Here is a 24310-nt window from a genome sequence, read left to right as displayed (position 1 = left end):
AATAAATTTGTTCAAAAGTTTTTTTTTTAACATGTATATTTCATAATTAAGCTAGTTATAATGACCATAAATGATTATTATGAATAAAACGGTATACTTAAAAAAAATTTATTACTAAACATCTATTTATGAGTCATAAATAAACATCATATTGTCACCGTCAAGATCTATAAATACAAATATCTAGAAATATATTAATACTTTTACACTCACATATTTTTGTGCACATAATACTATCATTATCATTATGTTCTTACTTACTCTATTATTATCCTCATCATATTAAAATCAACTATAAATTTATACTATAATATTTTAATTCATCATAAATTAAGAGCATTCACATTTTTTATTTTTCTTATTATATATTCGTATTTGATTTTTCTTATATATTCGTATTTGATAAAATTAACTATAAATTTATATTATCATATGTTTCTTATGTATAATTATTATCTTATGTATTAACATGTTTATTCGTTTATTATCATCGGTACCAATTGTAAGAAATGTAATTTTAGTTTCTTATTTTCAATAATTAATTAAAAAATATAATTTAAATTTTTTTTGATTGTGTAAGAATAATATTGAAGTTACGTGACAGTTATTTTTTAAAAAAGAATTTATTTAATTATTTTAAAGAATTTATTATTATTATTATAGGATAAATTGTTTGATTCAAACAATTATCAAATAATATATCCTTTATACAACAGTACAAAAAAATGATTATAAATAAGAACAATGTTTGAAATTTTAGAGAGAAAAATATTTCTTTTATAAAGATCAAAATAAAATGTATGTATTTTACCATAACCAAAAGCTAAGTCACAATTAATTAACATAATAATATGAGATGATAACTAAACTCTTAAATTGTTTAATTAACATATATAGATTAAAATGAAACTTTTCGTATTATTTAAAAACTACCATAAGAGACAAATAAACCGACATTTGCGCATACTAATACAGAATTCGGTTTTATAATAAAGATCCATCAAAATCGAAGTCATTGTCCAAATGCAATTAATCTTTGACTAAATTTATCGTTTACTAACAATCCAATATAAAACCTTTTCTTTTATTAAAAATCATGTAAAAAAAAGTACGACTAGGCTGATTAGTAATATTTAAATAAAAACTTTAATATATTACTCTTAATTAATGCGCTTAAAATAGCACCGACTAACATTTGCGCACTACTTCATAAGTTTACGTTTTATTGTCCGACATGCTAAAATATTCGCAAGTGACGGTTCCCACATCCCAAATATAAGTTTGAATTATCAGAACATGAATGTGTCAAAAATATACAAGGGCCATTAAGAGTAAAAAACCAACAACCAATTTTTTACTCAAAGTTTAGACCTCATGAAATAATAAAAACACAACTACACAGGGACATTTTGGTTGAAAGCATGAAACGATGAGTAGCATCAAACTGTGTACTATGCAGTTGGTCCTCTGATATGGATGATCACTCATATGTACAAAGAAAGATAAGGAAAACCATGAAGTATATTTAACAACAGATTCTCAGATAACCATCTTCGGTTCCTATGAGAAACAATCGAGAGAATGGAAGTATACTAATACTTGATAACGCTGACAAGCTTCTCTGACCATTATCAGAAACGTAGAGTCTCTGGGGCATAATGTGGTGCTGCCCATCCTGTGTCATGGAATCATATAATCCGGAATTAAATTTCAAAATCTGAGCACAAAACTAGATCTGTATTGTTATCGAGCTTTCCTTCATGATGAGCACCCAAAAGAAATTAACATCAAGCTAGGAGCTAAACCTCAGATGAATCAAATAGATGCATAGCAAGCATAAAAGAATTCAGGCCTATATGGCTGAACAACTCAAGCCGCAGAATATAGACACTCTAAGGCTGCAGGACACAAACATATCAAGCATATGAATTGCACTCTCTTAAATCTGTGAAGAAGATATAAGTGGCTGGAAATTGGATTTTAAGCAAATGTTTTCAGCATATTTATATTTTATTAAGGAGCTGAAACCTATGAATAAGCAAGAGGGATTACGTCAAGCAACAAGATACAACTAAAGCAATAATAAACCATCATTTTAACATCTAAATTAAAGTCTAGACAAACAATATTAGAAGATCCTTCTTAATTCCTATCCCTGTCTGTCATGTTGTGGGTCTTTAAAAGAGAAGCTTACTGTTTCATTGGCAGATTTAGACAAGGAGAGAAGCCCAATCCTACTCCGGGAAATTGAAATAACATCATGGCCCCAAATGGAGAAACTGGATATACCATCTGAATGACCTCTGAAAATAACGGGCTGCAATGGAAAATTCCTGCAAGGATAGTAGAAATGAGCTTTTCAAGATATATCCCTCTGGAAATGAGGAAGAAAGTTTACCACTTCCATTTAGGTTCTTGTTGGAATACATCTTCAAATAAAAACATGCAATATATGAAGCACAGTCTGCACAGACTCAAATTATGAACGAAAAAAGACCGACACATGAGGAAAGTCCAATACTCCAATACGGACATACAACGAAGAAAGAAACACAGAAGAGTAGAGGTCCAGTTAGTTTTTTTTTCTGCTAATCTTGATTGCTGATGATTTCTTTAATTTCCTGAGCGAAATTATATGCACCAGGTCACCTGCACCTTAAAAAATATTCTTACCACATAGTTTGTTAACTACAGTCAGGTGTATATGCAATAAGGGGTAATCATTCATCAAACCTCAATCAACCACTTGGTTTACCTTCTAACAACTTTCATGTGCCCCAATGCACAAAATTTTGATCTCTCAATTTTAGAGAGACAGTTCTAAATGGTCATAAACTCCTAATGAATTTGAAGTTCAGTAGAGTGATAGGTCTTACATTCTTAAGTCCCAGACTCGTAAAGTTCTGTCCAGAGAGCTGGAAACGAGCAGATGTTCCTCAGGAGCTGCCAACTGTAGACAAAACGTGGATGAAGCTGAGTGTAAAATCAAATTACGTAACCCTAATATTTTCAACAAAATACCTTTGTCACATATCCATCGTGAGCTCGCCAAGTGGTAATAACATTTCCACTCTTAGCATCAAATAATTTACAGTGACCAGAGCTTAGTCCAGCTGCAATAAAAGATGGCAAAGAGGAAATTCCACCTGCTTGCATCTTGTCAGAGCCGGAGGAGCAGATGGCAGAAATAAGTGAAGGAAAACTAGATTCAGTAGATTCGCCTCTCCAGATATGAAGCTTTTGGCCTCTAGCAACATCAATAAACCTGTACAAGATTCAAAAGTTGGTAGGCATCAACACATTTTCTAAATATCTGATTGAAATGACATTTACTACGAAGAGTTAACTTTACCTCAGAGAACCATTTCCAGTGCCAACTACAAGAGTGTCAGTGGAGTATAATTGATGCATACAAGTATAAAGACTTGAATCGAAAGCACTAGACAATATTCCATTTGCTAGTGTATTCAAATTTAGCACGTTAGCCTGCTCACTGCTAATCTTTGATGCAGAGGATGGATGGTTTGTAGGATGGCTAGATTCTGTTTGGGACTCAGCAAATACCAATATTTGCTTCCCTGTTTGGCTATTCCAAATGTGAATTGTTCCATCACAAGATGCCACTCTTCCACTTGATGATAAGATGCAAATATCATTCACAACCTGAAATTGGAGAAGTAATGACTGAAGTATTCAAAGCAGATGTATATATCTAAATCCATTTGAAGCTAAAAAAATTTATAAGCACACCTCAACCTCATGGGTAGTTCATAGATCAACTAAACTAATTAACTGTATTTTATTGAACTAGTTCCTCGTATATGAAGTCAACATTGTAATCTATTTTTGTTTTAAATAGGCATCCATCGTGCTCCACTTTGTACTTTGCAATTTGCATATTGATAATTTGAAACCGGAGTTGATACATGACAGTACTGTTTAGTTCTCTGCAATAGAAATATATCTAAATACTACAAGGATCTATAGCAAGCATGGTTGAAAAATGTCATTTTCAGCAAAGAATGACAAAACAAACCTCCTCATGGCCATGATAACCGGACAAACAGTTAGTTCGGCTCAATTCCCATTTCTGAACAGTTCCCTTGTATCCTTGGCCAATTCCTGCAGTAAAAACAGTACATTCATCTTGGTTAACAGCCAGAGACCTCACTGCTCCATGATGTGCACGTATAGAGTATATAACAGATGCTCTGATCTTCCATGGAAGATCATCTTTCTGAACCCCCACCCTCCCAAGAAATTCAGGCCCATCCCAGATGGTGGCTGGACTGGGGAACCAAAACCAGGGTTCATGGGTCATTTGGTATGACATTCCTTCATGCACTACTACTGGACTTTGATGAACTTTAAATGGTCGTCTTTGAGGAATCAAATTTTTGGCACTTCTACTTCCTTGGGATTGTGGAATTGACCATCCAACTCCATTAAGCAACAGCTTTGCAGGATTGTATTCAGATGTAAATCCTTGGGATATTACAGGTCTTCTAGCAAGAATAATTTCTGAACCATTTTTTGATGATTCTCCTGCATATTCCCACTGAATCACAACAGGTTTAGAAATAAGCAAACAAGAAATTATCACACCAATAAAATCATGTAATTTTTCCATTCATATTGGGGAAAAGAATAGAAAAATGTAGCATCATACCTTCCAATTATGATGACGTAGAAGATGTTGTTCAAGAATCAACCATGTAGCACAACATTGACGAAGTTTCTCTATCCCAAGAAGAGATGCAAAGGAAGGATAGAGTACCAACCTACATATGACCAAGAAGAATTTATACATGCTAAAAGAATAAATAAGACCAACGGAAGTGGCATGTCGTAAAATAAAATAAACTTGAAAGTGAGTCTAGGAGGACAAGACACAACCTATTTACAGTAGGGAATCAATGTAATTTGATGACAAACTTGATTTATCGATCTAATTGCATTTTCCCATGAACTTACAAAAGCACATTTAAACCTGATTCAGTGAAGATTTGCAATGCCCAACTTCATGTTCAAATTAACTCCCATGGTTTCAGTAGAATGTGATGAGTATGTGACATTTTTGGATTGAAAGAAGATAAGCTTATGTCTCCTAGAAATGATGATTTAAGAGAAACAATTTATCTTTCAAATCAACAGTCAAGTGCTTTGCTCATGTGTCTCAAATTATGATAATTAACTCCGTATGCTGATGATAGGTGGGACACTACAAGATGTAATATTAAATCAGATAGAAATGTGCATAACTTTTGCAAATCAGGACACTGCAACTGGGTTGAACAACCAGATTAGTAAGGATCTTTAGGAACGCACTCATGGAATTTATTATTATATTTGATTTAGCTAAGCATATTACATGATGCATTACTTTGTGTTAGAAATTACTTGGAAAAAAGATATGAAGCCAAAGGTGAAAATGGGGTTCTTGTCTTCAAACACTATGCTCTGAATCTTATCAAAGCAATAGAGCTTGTTTTACAAGCTTTTCCAGCTGTACAAAACAATATAAATTAATAACATGAAGTTGAAGATACAGAACTAAAACAATATTAGAAACAAAAAACATCCCCAAATAGTTAACAATTAGGAATATGTAGCACGCATACTAACACAAATATTGGATACGAAACAGACACGAACACGACGCCATGTATAATATCCAAAATATAGGACACGGCGCACACACAAACACACATATATATTGAATATCATGATGAATTATTTAAATTGACAATGAAGATTTATATATTCAAAATCATCTATAAACACGGTTAGTCAAATATAACAATCTAAACGATCATCATCATTGAAAAAGACACTTTAGCCAGATTCATCTAAAAACAAATTAATAATTTCAAAAAGTTTCACATTATATGAAGATATGAAAGGAGAATAAATAAAAACATCCTAATAATACATATATAATTTAAAATATTCTTGATTATATAGGATTTTTTCTTTATTTCTGTAATTATAATAGAAACTTAAACAATTAATTTGAGTTTTTAAAAACTCACCATGTCTGCCCTTATTAAAGTTGTGTTAGAACCATGTCAAAACTATATTTTAAATTGGACATCTCACCGATACGCGTAATACAAGTGTCATACGCATGTCAATGTCCGATACGTGTTGAACATAGGGACACACCATTGAAGAGGTGTGTCTAAGCTTGCCTAACCAAAGACATTGGTTCTATCAATGTGATCCAGCATTTCTTGTGGGGGAAATCTTCATATCATATATGGGATTATATCACTTACATTATAAAGAGGTTTAGCACAGTATTTTTAGATTTAACATAAACCACTTATATGACTCAGTTTACTCATGCATGGTTCCTTATTCGTCACTCTTTCTTATTTACTATTTCCTCTTCCCTACCTAGAGTTCTTCTAATTTTGCACTGAATTAGGCGAGTAATTTACCCCAGTATAACACCTAGTCTATAAAGCATAACTGAAAACTCACACTAGATCCATACGACTTTCAATATGCAAGTCCCCTCCAATTTTTATTTTGCCAACCTTCAAGTTTTTGCCAACAGTAGTTGAACCTTTAGAAAGTTCCTGGGAGAAAGCCAGCTCATCAAATAGTTCTTTAAGTTTTGGAAGAATATGCAATGCTGTCAAATCTGCTCCAATCCGCTGACAAATTCCAAAAAGAGTAGAAGCAGCAATCTGACAAAGGAGAAGGCAACTAGGATCATTTAACAATTTAAGTGATCAGCGATAGAATGAGATGCATTATGATAATGAAAAGGAGCAGACATCACCACACTATCAGGGTACAGGCCAAAAAAAAGGCAGGAGCAATCAATCTAAAGAGTTTGAAATATAACTTTGGGGAATTGTGCAAAAACAGGTGTCAAATTTTGTTTAAAGCACAATGCTAGGTTTAATGGCCATGAGCCAAGGCACAAAATCATTGACAATCGTAACACTTTATTTTTGTCATTCCAACATGTCATAAAAAAATCCTGATGTTTTCACACACAACTGTCTGATTACCCAGTGACTAAAAAGTTAAGAATCCCTCCTGGCAAGGGTTAAGCTAAGATGCCAATTAGAGCCAACAGAATCAAGGAATAAGTGATGGATCCAAAACAAACCAATGGATAATTTGAAGAACCTGAAGCACTGCAATGTCCACATGTTTCTGCATAAGAATCCCAATGTGTATGCAACTTAGGTCCTGTGTATTTTTCAAATAAATTCAACAATGAACTGTTACACAGTATTTATTGGCAATTAAAGCATTTTGAAACCAAAATATAATAAGAACCATACTTCAAGAAGCTCCTTTACAATGACCTCTTCTGTCAAGAAAGCTATAAGTCCATCTAAAGTCATCAGGCAATCAATAAGTGCCAAAGCAGTCCAACTCTGGACAGGATCAGGCTTATTCATGCATGACACATCAATGAATGAACGAACAACATTTTTGAGTAAAGGTACCATCTGTTTGACAATAAACAATTCCCCAAAAATGCCACCTGAGAAGTCAAAAAATGGAAGGGCATTATAAATTGAAGGTCTAAGTGAAGGAAGGACGGAAAAATACAAATGTCAATAAACTAAGAATACCAATTCTGACCAGCACATCAATGCCATCCGCACATAGTCCTTTTCCGAAGCAGTGAACAAGAGGAAAGATAGTCTGATTCAAGAGCAATGAGTAAACCAACACATAAGTAGGAGTGGAGCATGTAGATAAAGGAAAACATAGTATGGAAGGTTGTTGCAAAACCAAAAAACCTGATGGATGGTAATAGGTACTCCAAGCTCCTCGCTAGAACTGATTAGAAGCACTGAAGCAGAGGCACCTGAACTTTTATCTGGAGAAATGTACAAGTTTGACAAGACCAATGGATGAATAGTTTCGAGGTATGCTTGTTTACCAACTTTATTCCATATTTCCCTTACAAATGAATCTTGTAGAAGTGCAACCTTTAAACGTAAATAACCTGTGGTCTGTAAAAAGATGTCTACTAAGATGTCAATTTGTTTTTTTAGAAGAAAAAAGGGAAAGAAAACAAAATATTTGTAAATTCTACAGACTAAACAAATTCACAAAATCAAGTGTGCAACTTGCCTGTAAAATTTTCTGTATTGTTGGCAGGATTAATGTTTTCACTGCTTGCACTCTTAAGCATTTCATGAATTCCTTCAGAAGCATATATGCCCATTCAGCTTCGATATCAGTCACAGCATTCACTATAAGTGATAAGCAATAAGTAGCGCACATTTCAGTTGCAAATGCACCCATTTCCCTGAGAGCTCCGTGCTTTGCAAAATTTGCAGCATAACGAAGACGAGTTTCCTGTTTAGCTACAAGCTGAAGTGGAGCAAGAAACAAGTACGAGGACTTGACAGTCTTTGGAAAATAAGGAGATTCCAGAAGAATTTTGGTAGATGGCCTCCTATATAGAAAAAATCAATACTTAAATTAAATAACATGACAAAAAAAAACCACAAAAGTTCAGTTGTATGTGTGCAAACACACTGATACCTCGTCCAATCCTTTTGGATGCATGCTTCAACAAGTAATCTAATATTAGGAGGTAGATCCTGCAGAAATCCTGGAAAGGTTCCATCTTCCAAGTATATTGACAATGAGATTGGATCAAAGAGTGGCCTGGAAAGATGAAGTTCAGCCAAGAGACAACCAATAGAAAATATGTCCCTAGCAACATCTTCAGAGCAAAGTCTTGAAGAAGATAATTTCTGCTTCCAGAGTAGCAAGTCTGGATATCCTGAGGAGCCTTCATCTTCCTCTTTGATATGTTGAAGAAAAGAAATTAGATTCATTTTACACGGCACCCCGTAATTTCTGTCAATCAAAGATAGTTTGCTTATATTTTCACTAAATGTCTCGGATGATGAATCTCCCAAAGACGAGATGTTCTTCCCCGTCATTTGATTTGAGGGATAATGGTAACAGGCATTCAAATGCCTAGCATGTTCAGAAAATTTAGATGCTTGCTCTAGTTCTTGTAGATAAGCAGTTCCAGATAGAAGAGATGTCTCTCGCTGCATTTCATATGCCTGACTCGAAACTTTGGCATATTTATTGGAACCATGACGCTTTGTTTTGGTAGTGGCATGACGCATGGGGTGTCGTTGAGTAAAAAGCTGACGACGTCCTGTTGATCTTGGCATCGAGGGTTCTGATAGAGGAAGCATAACATTCTTAGCAGCGATAGCTTCCTGGCCAGACATCTTATAACCAAAGGTTATATCTATCCAATGATGGAGTTGAAATGACACCCTATCACTTTCTAATGCCTCAAAATGCAATTTAATAAAATCCTCAGGACTCTCTGCCCAAGAGGGTACAGCCAAATCAGCCATACCATGATGTATTGACTTAAAAATTTGAGCATCACAGTAAAACTCTGGAATGCATTCATCGGGAGTCCATTGATAGAGCCTCTGCATTGTGGAAGGATACTCATTAGGTTCATACACGGAACGAACAGCCATTCTGAGAACACTCAAAGGCAGTCTTCTTGCTTTATAACTGCAGACAGCCAATTCAGACAGACATTCATCTGAAACATGATGAGGGATTTCAGACGTTGAATATGTGAAATCCAATTGTTCATCGCCTTTTGCCAAGCGCCATTTACTCTTGTTCAAGTCTCGCCACCCAACATCACAATTATCATCAGGTTTTGAGCTAAAATCAATTACCCAAGGCATTACTGGATGAAATGTATGGTCCCCCCATCTTCTTCCTGATAATCTGTTTAAGATGAGTAAATATTCAAAATTACTTATTTCTCCTCTCCACCACTGCTGAAAGCAAGCATGCCAATCTATTGTTGGAGAAAGCTTTAGATCAGCATAAAGGCCATAAGAATGACAACCAACATTACAACAACCAATTCTTGCAGGTTCAGAATTAGCGCTTTCATTCTCCTGCAAAGTTAAATTAGATTCCAATACAGGCTCACTCCATAATCTCAGCCAACACCATAACGAATCAGTCAACATGATATTGGATGGGCGTATGTTACCATGAGAAACCCCTAAACCATGTACATACGATAAGGCTGAGAGTAGTTGATACATAAGAAATCTTCTATTCCAATCAGACTTTAAGGCATTGGGGTTAAAATGAAGAATACTTTCCAAGTTGTATGGAGTCTTAGGAAGCACCACATTAACATGATCAGTTGTTTTAAAAATAGCAAGGACTGGAGCTATGTTAGGATGTCTCAAAGAGCCTGGAAAAGCATCCTCTTCAAATGATGGCAACCCAATTAAACTAAGAAAATTTACGCTGTCCCGTCCAGATGGTTTCTCTTCAATGAAGAGATCAAGTGAATCTAACACATGGTCTTCGATTAAACCAGACAAGAAATCAGAGGACACCTTTTGAAACGCAGAATAGGAAGACATTCCCACATGAGCAACCGGTAAGAGTGAGGTGATAGCCCTCGAGCAAGAAAACCTTCCAGAATGACCACAATTTGTGTTTCCTGACAAATCTTTCCCACAGTCAGAATCATCTGATGAAGTAATTCTACCCTTAATAACATTATTATCATTACTTCCACCAATATCAGGATCACCACTCCTGGTAGTGATTTCACCACAGTCCAAACTATATTCATTTCTGCATAAAGAACAAGAGTTTATCACTTCCAATTTCCACCAGCCAACAGCAAACCTAACCAAAGACTAAAACAACAATACATTTTCTTTTCCAAATTTTAACTAAAAGAATGCACAAAAGCACAAACAGACGTCAAAAACATCTCACAAAGGATCATCATTAAAAAAAAAATAATAAGCACAAAAAATGCAGAACGAAAATCTTACACATAATTGATAAAACAATTCTTATCACGACTCGGCATGTATTGCAGTATAAATTGACCGCCGGAAGCTTCGCCATCAGTTGTACCAGAAATCTATTTTATCAAAAAGAAGAAAAGGAAGTTAAAATGAAAAATAATAAGTTAAAAATAAAAAATGATCGGAAAATTGAATGAGAAAGAGGGAGAGAGAGAGAGACATTGACGATAGCTGAGGATCCGAAAGGAAAAGCAGAATTGGAGATGGCATAATTGAAGAAGACTTGCTCCGAGAAATCCGACTTTATTCGAAGTTGGAGGCACTCGAAGCATTCGCTCTCTTCCTCCATCGATTCGCTCTACTGAGTCAACTCACCCATTTCTCGTGCCCACTCTCTGATTCACTCGTTCTTCTCCCTACCGTCGACGCTCTCTTCTCCGGCCTTAAATATGAAGGTCAAATCTGTCATTTCATACCACATGTAAATATAGCAAGTAAACTCCCAAATCAACTTCATCACTTTTCCAATTAGAAACTTAAAAGTTATATTAATAGTGTAAAAATATTTACACTACTAGTAAATAACCATTAAACCCATACATTTTTTAATTTATTTCATTTTAATTTTTTTTAATGTTTTATTTAAATAAATAATTCAAATATATTAAATTTTAATTTTATTATTTTGATATAGAATTTCATTTATAATTAAATACAAAAATTACTGACAAAAAATAAGTTCGTACAGAAATAATTCTTACATACATTAAAAGACAATTATTACAAAAAAAAATAATGGAAAAGATTCACTTAATATTCACCAGTGTCAATTAGAAAATAACTCATATAAAACCTTTTTATATCATTGAAAAATAGTCTCGTTAGTGTCAATAAAAAAATAGTTTTTCTGATTAGTTCAAAAGAAAAATCCATCATAACAATGTTGGTGAAGAAAATTATTATTAAAAATAGTCGAAAAATAATTTTAATTTTAGTTCTGATCAACATTAAGTTAAAGACAACAACAACTTAATGAAAATGGTCTTAGTTGATGTCAGTCAAAGAAATCATATTTGATCCCAAAATAAAACAGTAACTAACATCAATTGATAAATAAGACTAACATATACGACAAAAAGATAATATTGATGAAAAATTAATCACAATCAATTTTAACTTAAAAGAAAGTTCGACTTATATGAATCGAAAAAATAATATATAATTAATTATGTCTCTTAGTAGAGTTGATAATATCTAAACTAAAACTAAACTACAACTAAGCTGAAGAAAAATATAAAAAGAAAAAACATAAATTTAAGAAAATAGATTATAAAGAACTTCAAATTACTTTTTAAGTGAAATTTGAAATTATATTATTTCAAGTACTCTAATTATTCTAATAAAAAAATTCAATTTCTTCTAAAAATCTTTATCTAAGAAACATATAATTTTTATAAAAACTGATTATCGTAAATAAATATTCTTACAAATAAAAAGAATAGTGTGATTAACGTCTGAATTAAACTGTTTCACATTTTCAATAACTGATTTATTTTTTCTCAACCTTTATTATTATACTATAATATATGGATTATAAATAATTATGGGAAAATTGTTTAGCAATATTGTATTTTTTGGAATGAAATAATAAGTTTATATATTTTTATGAGATTTCCAGCATGGAGATTTAGTAAAACCAATAATGAATAAGAGCTACCTACTAGTCTAGCATAGATTTAAGTTTACGGGCATATGAAATTAAATCAATATTAAAATCACATTTGATAAATTAAAATAAACAGTTTTAATGAGAGTAAATCTATGATTTAAAAATTTACCATCTATACATATATAATCTACAAATTTAAAAACTACTGTTTGTTGAAATTAAATGATGAATTCAAGAGTGGAGAGTTTTCGCTCCCTCCCTAAGATACAAATATTTGAAGGAAAAAGTCATATAGAATGTTGATATTTTTTTTATAATATTTCATACTTTATTCTATATATTTTTTTTATAAATAAATTTGTTGTACAATTCACTTTACAAATAATATTTTTTATTATAAAATGTTATCTAAAATATTTAAAATTGTCAAAATGTATAAATAAATATAATGGTAAATTTGCATATGCTTAGATAGTATTATTTTACTATTTTTTTTAAAAATAAAAGCTTTTATGTTAGGCATCACTATGCCACTTAAGATCTCAGTTAGGCTGACACATCAAGTAACAACAATAATTTACCATCACATGAAAAAAGTATTATTAAACAAAAGGAAAAAGAAAAAAAATACAAAAATACGGGGAACTAGACAAAAACCCATATGTTAACAAAAACGATACATAGGTAGACTATACCTATTCATAAAGAATTCTAACAACAGACAAGGTGAAAGCTTATTATACCAAAGAAAAGATTCTCTATGAAAAAATCCTAAATTAGCCAACTTATCAACACACGCATTTCCTTCACGAAAAATATGAGTAACTGTAAACCTAATTTTCCCACAGTAATTAAGACAAACATTCCATCGATTACGAAGCATCCAAGGAACATTTGTCCTAGCAGTAAACGCAGCACAATGTATTTTTTCAAAAATAATTATTTAATGGTATCAAAATAAATTATTCAACGGTATCGAAAATAATTTACAATATTTTAATTATCTCAAATCTACACAAAAATATTTCATACTTCAATATTTAATTATTTTTAAATACAATGGTAAATTTATAAACTTACATTTTACACATTTTGAAAAAATTAAAGAATTTCTTACAACCATCAAATCACTTACAAACTTATAAAAAAAAATTCTCACAAATTCACTATGACATACCTCAAATCAAACACACTCACTTTATTCATATTTTTTTCTCAAATCCTCACATATTCACTCCATCAAATCTTCTAACATCCCCTTTATAGCAATCATCGAAAGGTTTCCATTGTTGTATCTGTAACTCATTTATTTTTATCTCTTTTAATATTTTGTAAAATTATATAAGACAATTAGAAAGTGTATATATTATATAAATTTACTTTATAATGAATTTAAATATTTTTCAATTAAATATAGCTATTTTTCACCATTAAACATATATATATATATACTAAATGGTTTTTTTTTTTTTTTAGTAAACAACATTTAATTTTAGGAGTAAAATATGAATTTTAAAGGAAAAAATTAAAGATATATATTTGTATACATTAGTTTTTGATGTATTGTGATATTTTAATATAAAATGTATTTATTGTATGCAATATACATGCTATGATGTTTGACAATGTAAAAAACAATTGTCATTCAAACACAAATTATCATATACTAGCGGGAATATAGGCGCTTTCGCTCCTATGTATTCACATTTTTTTATTATTATTACAAAATATGTGACACCATTAAGCAATAAACCAAAAATTCATTCTCAATTCTTCAATCAATACCAATCATGAAAAATATTATATACTATACCGGTATGGCCGAGAGGCAGAAGACTTGGCCGAGAGGCCGAGACGACCGAGAGGCCGAGACCTTGGAAGGCTTGGCCGAGACAGCCGAGGGGCCGAGACCTTAGAAGACTTGCCCGAGGGGCCGAGACCTTAGAAGACTTGGCCGAGAGGCCGAGACCTTAGAAGACTTGGCCGAGACGACCGAGACCACTGGAACATGGTCGATGGCCGACCCATGCCATGATGATTTGGCCGATGGTCGACCCCTATTACAGTTAACGCTCAAACCAAGATCAGTGAAGTTAATCTATCATTAAGAATTAGGTAATGTAAACCTAAGAGGTGCCCACCTTGATAAATGGGCCCAACAAGGTAGGCCCACTAGAATAATATAAATAGTACGCATCAGGTATGTCATTTATCACTCTGAGAGCTGACCACCCGCTTTACTGACTTGAGCGTCGGAGTGCCTTCGCAGGTACCCCCACCATCCGGTGTTCAGCCGAGGCCGAGGGCCGAAGGAGAAGCAGAAGGGCGAAGAGAACCCCAGCTCACTACCCAGTCACCTGACCTACCGAAGGAAGGAGAAGAAGACTTCAATAGTTCTCTAGGTCCCATCTCCCTAGCAGGAACATATACAAAAGAAGAAAAAATAATGAAATATGTTTATCTTTTCTTTGTCTTGGACCCACAAAAAAACTTAGTCAAATTCATTCATATCATTTACCACCACCATCAACCACTTTCATATCCTGCATCACCGTCACCCCCTTATTCTTAACCCTCCCAATGAAATAAAAAAACAAACCATTTTGTTTTTTATTCATAAACAAAACTACCAACCTTTTCCTACACTCTCCAGTGGATGTAGAAGCGCATGCAACTTTTTTTCACCTCCTCTTGTTGAGTCATTTTTATTCTTCTAGTCACATGTGTCAATCACAATTTCATAAGAAAAATGTCAAATTAGTGTTTCACAAATTGAAATACATATAAAGAGAATTACCGATTGTTGTGATGGTACTCACAACTCCTTTTTTTTAAGTATTTCCCCTCCATCTAGTTACAAATTTCAATTACAATTTCATAAGATAAAGGTCAAATTAGGATTCCACAAAGATTAATCAAAACATAGAAAGAGAAAGAGAAGTGAGAATGAAAGTATGCTTTTACATGAAAGAGAAAAAAAAATAGGAAGTGGGATACAAAAAAAAAAAGAGTGGGAAGTAGAGTGGGTACATGAGTTTATGGTAGTGAAAATATTTAGATCCAATAGAGATTAAAGACTTAAATCAATTTGAAAACTATTTACTTAAATTTTTCATAAAATATTTCAAATAAATTTTTTTTCCAATTTTTTACCTAATATATTTTAAATTTTCAAAAAAAAATTTAAAAAAAATTTAATTTTTTTGAAATTTAAAGTGTATCAAAAAGGCTTTAGGGCTTCAAAATTTAAAATTTTTGAAAAATTTAAAATAAAAGAAAATGACGCAATGTCCATGATAATAAAATGAAATCAAATATTGATATAAGGATAAAATAAGAAAAGAATTGAGAGAAGTTAAAGAGGGGAATCCCCTTTATATATAGGTATAGATATTAAAAGTAGCGGGAACACAGGCGCGCGCCTGCGTATCTGTATTTTTTATTTTTATCATTACAACATATGTGACACCATTAAGCGATAAACCAAAAATTCATCTTCAATTCTTCAATCAACATTAGTCGTGAAAAATATTATATACAAAAGAAGAAAAGATAATGAAATATGTTTATCTTTTTCTTGGACCCACAAAGAGACTTACTCAAATCGTTCCTATCATTTATCACCACCGTCAACCACTTCCCCTTCATATCCTCCATCACCACCACCCCCTAATTCTTAACCCTCCCAATCAAATCCAAAAACGAACCAATTTTTTTCTATGAACAAACAAAACTACCAACTGATACAACCTAAGTAGCTACGAAGATTACAAAGGAAGGAAAAGACAAAGCACATGGTGAACTGTCATCTCAGCGACCAATTCATAATCCCACCAAGGATCACATGGACCTCACCAGAGGAGTTAAGCATAAAAACAAGAAAGTAAGGGCTGAATTTTAAAGTTGCTTGAATGTAAAAGCAAGAAATTAAAGGTACTTGAATCTAAAGAGAAGAAATTAAATGTGTTTGAATGTAAAAAATATAAAGTGCCAGTCAACCCAAAGCAAAATAAACTCAAGAATTCTTTGTGTTTTGTGTGGGCATAATAATTACAATATTGTCATCCTACAATGCCAAAAACATGAATAAATGAATAAAAGATAAAAGTAAAATCAGACATTGCATTTTCATCTTCTACTTTATAATTGAAAAACAACACTTATTGATTGGTTTCGTGGTTCTAGAACGAAAGTACAACTTCTGATAATTTGAATTTTAAAGTTGCTTGAATGTAAAAGCAAGAAATTAAAGGTACTTGAATCTAAAGAGAAGAAATTAAATGTGCTTGAATGTAAAGAATATAAAGTGTCAGTCAACCCAAAGCAAAATAAACTCAAGAATTCTTTGTGTTTTGTGTGGGCATAATAATTACAATATTGTCATCCTACAATGCCAAAAACATGAATAAAAGATAAAAGTAAAATCAGACATTGCATTTTCATCTTCTACTTTATAATTGAAAAACAACACTTATTGATTGGTTTCGTGGTTCTAGAACGAAAGTACAACTTCTGATAATTTGAATATGAAAATAGAAAGTTTGATGGGATAAAAGTGGAGATGAACGAGTGAAAAAATGCAATTGTACAATGCTCCTGAACAAACCTCACTTTGCAATATTTAATTTTGAATTTAAAATTGTTTTATCTCTTCCGTTAGTATCTCTTTGAGATATAAAATTAAATTGTTCACTAAATGACAAATAAAATAAGATATAAAGCTAAAGATAAAATTGAAATAAAATAAAATGGTAGTTAAGAGGAGAATCCCTTTATATATAGGTATAGATAATAAATTTGTTAATTTTCACAATAACCACTTTAAAAGTGAAACATAATATAATTTTAATTATTTGACTATATAAAAAAATGTATATCGAAAATGCATAAAATTAAGCTTAAAATTTAGTAAACTTTGAAAACACCCAATGAGATATAATTATAGTTTAAATAAATGTATACATTAATCGATAAACATTAGTAAAAAATAATAATTATAAATATTTTAGAAATAAAAGTTTAAAAAAGTAGTGGAATAACTAAATTTTGCTTAAGAATTATTCAACGACCACATCTACAGAAGAACCGTATATTTCATCGTACAGTTATCCATACACAAACAATCATCAACAATAAGAGAAAGAAAAAGAATTCAACATAAGAACTCGTGAAACGATATCAGATATATCAATGAACTTATTATTTCGACAAGTAATTTCTTCCAATAAAAAAAAATATGTAAACAATTACCCAAAATTCTACTTGTCTGATTCGTGAAAAACAAAATGGAATCTGAAGAAATCACCACAAATTAATTATTTATAAGTCTATCGACTCTTACAGTAATGAATCATTCTAAGGGTGTCTCATAAGTAAATAACTGTAAAATGTCTTCTTATCAATCTATAAATATTAAACTCTCATACTAATACTAAATTGTTAATTTTCCACTTGGCAAGAAGACGTATCAGAGAAATAGGTTAAAAAAATTACTGGATTTACACTATCATTATGAAAGCAGCAAATTTTTTATTTCTAACTTTTTTTATTCATCCAAACAGGTGGAGAGAAATTTTCTCGCTTTGTTCCATCCCATTTTTATCCAATCAAATAAAATATCTTTTCTATTCTATTTCTCTCGTATTTCTATAATTCCGATTATATTATTCTCTTTCTTTTCTCTATATTTCACCACTCATCCAAACAATTTATCAACATGTAAAAGTGAAACAATAAATCCTTAAACGCCTCTAAAATAAGCAAAATATAGGATTTCAGTTACCAAAAATGTCTTACTAGTATACTTCAAGTTTGCAACAAACGTTTGAGAACTCATATATTACCATTTTACAAACTTAGTATTGACTCTCACATGGTTTAATTTCTGCAATCCATTGAAATCAAACTAGGAAATTTAAAGATCTTGTTGAGTATCAACAAAATACAGGTCGTGTTTCTGTAAAAAAAAGTGTTCACCAAGAAATCATACTTTTAAATAGAGAACACATGTAAACCTAACACTGATGCTAACAAAGGAAAGCATAAGGTTAATAATGAAGGGGACTCAAACACGGTTGTATGCCACTGACTTGCTGAAAAGGCGCCTGATGTATAGGACTTGCAAAGCACTAACAGCGGCCAAGAGAAAATACTCTCCAACTGTGTAGAATACAACTCGCTTCCGGGTGCTCTCGTTGGCTACAAACAAAGAGGGTAGCTGTTATGTTCGTAACTAATTTTTCTTAATAGGACACAAAAGAGAATAAGATATATCCACAAGTGACAAGGCTAGGATATACAAGCATCGGATGTAACATTAGTGTTCTAAGCCAACAACATAAGACTATGATGTACAAACAAGCTGATTCTTATATCCTTCAATGTTTGAACTGCTTTTATCCTCACAGAAAATGTTCAGATTGTTTCTAAAATATAAAAGTAAACACCAAATATAACGCCATATCTTACCAGAACTGTAATAGACAGAAATATCCCTAAAAATATCCCTTCCTAGCAGAAGTAGTGGTAGCTATCACAGAAGTCTGCAATGGCTGCTTGTTACTACGCTATTTATAGGTATGGTTTGTCATACTTTCAGAATAGGAAAACACAATCTGAACATTTTCATGGCCAAAAAGTTTCAGGAACTTTCCAAACACGGCAATAGGATCTGGCCCAAGTAGGCTTCACTTTGGCTGAAACCTCTAGCACTTTACAATTAAAATGGCTAAATAAGTACCAGGATAACCTAAATAAAGATGGTCTTTATTTGCAACATTTGCAGCTAATCTCAAAATCGATAAAAGGTAAAGATACTTAACGTCTGGGAATCATCCCTGCGATGAAGAGGCTTAGGAAAATAATGTTTTCACACTGCATAAATTCTACAAATGCCCATATATCATTGAAAATATAATATCACAACTACTAGATCCAAATTCCCTAACTAGAACAGTGGCTTGCATCATGCCAGCTCATAAAGAAAAAGTAAAAATACTTACTATGACGATGCCTTGCATCACGAGCTTTCAGGTACTTTTGTTCAGCAGTAACAGACTCTAGTGCTTCTCTGAGTTCAGCAATTTTAACATTAACTGGGTCCAAATGCTCTGCAAGCCATAAAAGTTAAATGGAAGTTTGATAATCAACAAATAGAACAAAAAAAAGAACACTTGGACCATTCTTCATAAGCATCAAGAAGTACCTCATGTATATACTATATATTAAAAGTTGTATGCTTAACACCTAAACGTATAATTTACGAAGTAGGATAGTAGAATCTATTAAGAAAACCCTCTAAAACAGTACGTACCATCTTTGGCAAGGTCATGCTCAGAGGGAATATGACCAACATGGATGTAGAAAGAGACCGTCTCAGGTGTTGACTGTGGGTTATGGAAACAAAATTTATACATTCCATGTTTTGGGGCTTTAAAATCAAACTTGTCACCAGAGGTTCCCTTTATATTTGTGACAGTATTCCCGCCGGGGGATGTCACCTGCATGATAACTACAAAATAAGGATATCTACAAAACTAAAGATACAAAACAATTTACAATTTTTGGACAGGTCATCTGACAAGTAATTACTGCTAAGCCACAACTAAACTTCACATTAGCAAAGAGAGATTTCAAAACTGCCCCATCATGCGGAGTTTACCAACTAGAGTGTTCCACAAATTATAACGCTGTAGTCAAACATTAAAAGGCCTCAGGTCCACTCCACTGTAAATAAAAAGTGTACAATACTTGAGCTTAAATCTAATTATGTGCAGAAAATAAAGGTAATCCCTTCCCCCAGTCACCATTTTCGGCCTTTCAATTTGCAACCTGACTTCGCCATAAGTACATCAAGAAGGGAATGGTGAATGATTTTCAGATTCCAAGTTAGGGCCTGTTTGTTTTGAAGTTCTGTAAAATTTAATCTGATAGTGTCTCAATAAATATCAGTCATAAACTTTCAGTTAAGTCAAATCAGTGAAAAAAGATGAGAACATTGACTTTCTAAGCATAGACAAAAAGAAACTTATACCCCATGTAAAATTTATATACAATTTCACAGGTGTTTTTAGTGTTATTTTCTCAATAAAATACGAGTTTCATCTCGATAATAGATAAAGGTATACATTAAAGTATTAAAGTTCCACCATCTTATAATAAAACTCCAATTCCTATGGGACGACAGTAGCAAAAGCGAGAGAAAAACTACCATTGAATTTTGTCCACATCTCCTGCAAACGAGCTGATTTAACTAGCATTGGTAATTATGTACATACATGGATCATATTCTATCTTCTTAATAAAGATATAACAAAATTCCTCTACAAAATCAAAATGTCAACTATCACCAAACCCCAAAAATTAAAATCTGACCAAAAAAATCAGACCCCCAATAAGTTGACAATTGAAGCAATTGGCAAGCAATTAGGGCAATTGAAACAGTTGGCACTGACCGTGAAATCAATGCCGGGATGATCGGAACTCCAAAAGATGTCATGGTCGACGACAACAAAGTTCCCCGTAACGGTGTCGCCCTCGTAAAGCACGTACTCGTAGACGCACTCGACGTCGTTCACCGTCACAGACAGCGATTCAATGCGAGCAAAGAAGATCAAAATCAAACACATCAAAACCGTCCACATCTTTGCGCTTCTCATTGTGTTTGCGCCCCTCTCTTAGGGTTTTATTATTTTGAAAGCAAAGAATTGAAAGTAAGAGAAATTTTGGTTAAGGGGAAGCAAGAAGCTCTTTCAGATCTTAAAGACTGATTGTGACACACTTTGACGAAGTTTTCTTCTTTCTCTCTTTCTTTTTCTTCTTTCCTTCTCTGCGACTGCAACGCAACACAACTCAACACAACAAAACGGCGCCCCTAATGTTCATGGAGACGTCGTTTATAGAGCTGACGTGTAAAATGCGTACGTGCACCAGCCAATCAGAGAGAACAAAGTAGTGTTACGTGACACGATGAAAAATGTATAAATCAATTCAAAATTGGCATTTTAATGCATTGCAGTATACATGAAAATATTATTGTATATAATTATTGTATTATACAAGTTAAAATTAATTATTATATTTTAATGAACCTGATTAATATAAAATATTATTTAATTTAAATTATATATATGTATGTCATTGTCTTAAGTTACTCTTATTTTATAAATCACAATACATATTTTGAAAAATGATACTCTAACTCTGTTCTTTAAGTTTATTTTGGAATCCACCTTTTTCCAATTAGTAAAAATAATATTCTTTCTAAAAACAATTATATTCGATATTTTTAAATCCAAATAGCTGAGTTTAATAAGACTCTATCTGCCCCATTATACAAAAGTATTAAGTAAAAACAAATCAACACTAATGATTAAAAATGACAAAAAGGAGTGGTAATAGGTCAATCGACACAAGTCTATCCTTTTAATTTACTACTTAATTTATATTTTTTATTTTAATTTGTAACCTTCTAGTTCATTGTTTTCTAGTTAAAAATATAACGTTTGTTGTTGATTAATTCTTCTTTTGTTAGTATCTAATGCATGATTACAAACATTGTTTTACTATCATTACATTTTATATTATTAATTAGATGAAAAAGGGTTGATTTTTTTAGAAAATAATAATGTGATAAATATAAGATTTAACTTTTGTCTTTAATTTATTTTTCTTATCTTCCGTGTATCTCTTTTATTATAATAATAATAAATAAATAAATAAAAAGTTGGAACAGTATTGCACAACTATCTCTAAGATATTTAAATATTTAATCATAGTTAAATATAGTTAATAGAATATTTTATTATATTTAAATAATTTGGATAAACAATCAATAATGATTATTTATTTATAATTGTTTTTACATGACTTTCAATATGATAATTATAATTTCCCTCTCCTTTGTTCTTTAGCATACTACTAGTAATCTCTCCCCCGCGATCTTTCGGTTTTCCGTGGTAGTGTGCTTAGAAAGTGTTTCAATAATAAAGTTAGAAACAATTTAATTAAGTGATTATCTCTTTAAAAAAATACTCTATAATGCTTTTCATTGAGCCTTAACAATTTTATTGGAGTTTTACTTTGTATTTATTGAGTTTATTTTTAATATTTTTTTTGCTTAACCTCTAAATTTTTATACAATATTAATATTGGTCATTATCTTATTAATGACATATAGACCGAGAGTTTTTTTGACCTCTTGGTCCTATTCCTTAATAGTTTTACTTGAACAATATAACAACTAATGATTAAATAAATATTAAAATGAATTATATGTAATATTATAAGTATTTATATAATTAACTATATCTTTTAGTTATTAATTTTTTTTCTAAAGATCTAAAAGTTTATATAAATACATGTTAGAGAGAATATCTACTCAATTCTATTACATAATAAATTTCTGTTGGTGTATCTCGTTAATTCTCATCAAATTTTCAGTTTTCATATGAAAAAAAAAACTCAAATTCTTAGATACCTCACTTTTTCCATTTGGTAAGAACAACACTCATTTCAAGTAAAAACTCTAACTTTTTTTTAAACACATACAAAATAAAAATAACAAGAAAAATATTTTTTTTAAACTTACACAAGAATTTTTTTTTTAAATATACAATACAAGAAAATCATTAAATATAAAGTAATTTAAAAAACAACAAATAATTAGTTAATATATTGACTAAATTAAATATTATTGTACATACCCCAATTAAGACCAAGTATATTCAAACCAATAACCGCTAATTTAATATTTAAGGTACATAAAGAAATCAGAGAATAACGGTATGTTTAATATTATATTTAAGACACATAAATCAGACCATAAATTTGTTATAAAATCCATTTATATCTTATGATAATTATTCAATGTTTTTTTTAATGGTCTGAGTCCGACAAGATCTATAAATAAGTGATGACACTCTCAGTAAAAATAGACACTAAACTCTATTTTATACTCTTACTCTTAGTTATTTGTTAAGAATTTATCATCATCTTTGTGTTCCTACTAACTTAAGCATCGAAGAGTATTTTGCAGGTGAACCTCCCTCTCTCGTCGGAGACCAACTGAAAGCTCGTTCCTAAAAAAACACGAGTTGCACTCCAAAACACACCTATTACAATTAACAAGCATAACTATCTTCTCAACCATTTCAAATTATTTTATATTTATTTTTTATTATGTGTATATTTAATTTATTTATGTCTAAAAATAAATATATAGATAATTTTATTAAGTATTCCAAAAATATACCTATGTTTTTTTTTTTAATTATATGTTACTAGTGTTTTTTTTGTATTTCCAAACTTAATCTTGACAAATTTTAAAACATTAATGTTTTGTACGACAACTTAACTTTGATAAAAATTAAAATATAAATTTATAAATTCAAATATATTTATTTAGTATAAATTTAATTATATAAAAAATTAAAACTATCTAACTTTACATCAGTATTTTTTATAAAATGTTGAACTAATAGATGAATAAGAATGATATAATTTGAATAATAAAATATGTAGTTTATAAAAAAAAATTTAATCACTGAAATTAAAATAATAAATAAGTATGATTAATAAAAAATAATACTAATAAATAAGATATGAGTTGTGAATTAGAAAAGAAGTAAAAGAATAATAAGACACAGACATACATTGGAGTACATTGGAAAGTGTTGGGACTTTTTTAAGGAATACATTGGAGTCATTAACTATTAATTAATGACTGAGAACAAATTATATAAGAGATTATGATACCATTTTGTTTGTTAATATATTTTTTTTATGTCATACAATATTTTTTTATTTAATACGACTCTTTCAA

At 31.3% G+C, this 24310-nt stretch overlaps 2 protein-coding genes across 2 annotated transcripts; both read right to left on the bottom strand.

The window, feature by feature from the left end:
* Positions 1-1259: 1259 nt before the first annotated feature.
* LOC137828505 (protein GFS12) lies at positions 1260-11298 on the bottom strand. The gene is made up of 16 exons (XM_068635112.1): positions 11041-11298; positions 10845-10936; positions 8527-10638; positions 8110-8437; positions 7773-7988; positions 7602-7674; positions 7305-7510; positions 7147-7209; positions 6487-6695; positions 4670-4781; positions 4037-4558; positions 3353-3663; positions 3022-3265; positions 2877-2950; positions 2195-2333; positions 1260-1675 (listed from the first exon to the last, which is right to left on the bottom strand). Exons 1-16 carry the CDS (start codon positions 11167-11169, stop codon positions 1526-1528), a joined length of 4980 nt encoding a protein of 1659 aa, XP_068491213.1. The 5' UTR covers positions 11170-11298; the 3' UTR covers positions 1260-1525.
* A 6963-nt stretch (positions 11299-18261) lies between these two features.
* LOC137828504 (transmembrane emp24 domain-containing protein p24beta3) lies at positions 18262-21409 on the bottom strand. The gene is made up of 4 exons (XM_068635110.1): positions 20943-21409; positions 19802-19988; positions 19491-19598; positions 18262-18687 (listed from the first exon to the last, which is right to left on the bottom strand). The coding sequence occupies exons 1-4, from the start codon at positions 21144-21146 to the stop codon at positions 18554-18556; spliced, it is 633 nt and encodes a 210-aa protein (XP_068491211.1). The 5' UTR covers positions 21147-21409; the 3' UTR covers positions 18262-18553.
* Between the last annotated feature and the right edge of the window lie 2901 nt (positions 21410-24310).

Source organism: Phaseolus vulgaris, chromosome 7 (assembly GCF_000499845.2).
Source record: "Phaseolus vulgaris cultivar G19833 chromosome 7, P. vulgaris v2.0, whole genome shotgun sequence".
Classification (NCBI taxonomy): Eukaryota; Viridiplantae; Streptophyta; class Magnoliopsida; order Fabales; family Fabaceae; genus Phaseolus; species Phaseolus vulgaris.
The sequence above is the reverse complement of the archived record's forward strand: the minus strand, read 5'-3'. Positions and strand labels throughout refer to the sequence as shown.

Excerpts from the sequence above, each read along its gene's own strand:
- LOC137828505 (XM_068635112.1), bottom strand. The coding sequence starts at position 11,169 with ATGGAGGAAGAGAGCGAATGCTTCGAGTGCCTCCAACTTCGAATAAAG. Across the intron at positions 8,438-8,526 it reads ATCCAAAAGGATTGGACGAG|GAGGCCATCTACCAAAATTC; the intron begins GTATCAGTGTGT and ends TTTTCTATATAG. Across the intron at positions 4,782-6,486 it reads GAAAGTCGTATGGATCTAGT|GTTGGTACTCTATCCTTCCT; the intron begins GTGAGTTTTCAG and ends GGTCATATGTAG.
- LOC137828504 (XM_068635110.1), bottom strand. The coding sequence starts at position 21,146 with ATGAGAAGCGCAAAGATGTGGACGGTTTTGATGTGTTTGATTTTGATC. Across the intron at positions 19,599-19,801 it reads GCATGACCTTGCCAAAGATG|AGCATTTGGACCCAGTTAAT; the intron begins GTACGTACTGTT and ends TATGGCTTGCAG. Across the intron at positions 18,688-19,490 it reads TGATGCAAGGCATCGTCATA|CCAACGAGAGCACCCGGAAG; the intron begins GTAAGTATTTTT and ends CTTTGTTTGTAG.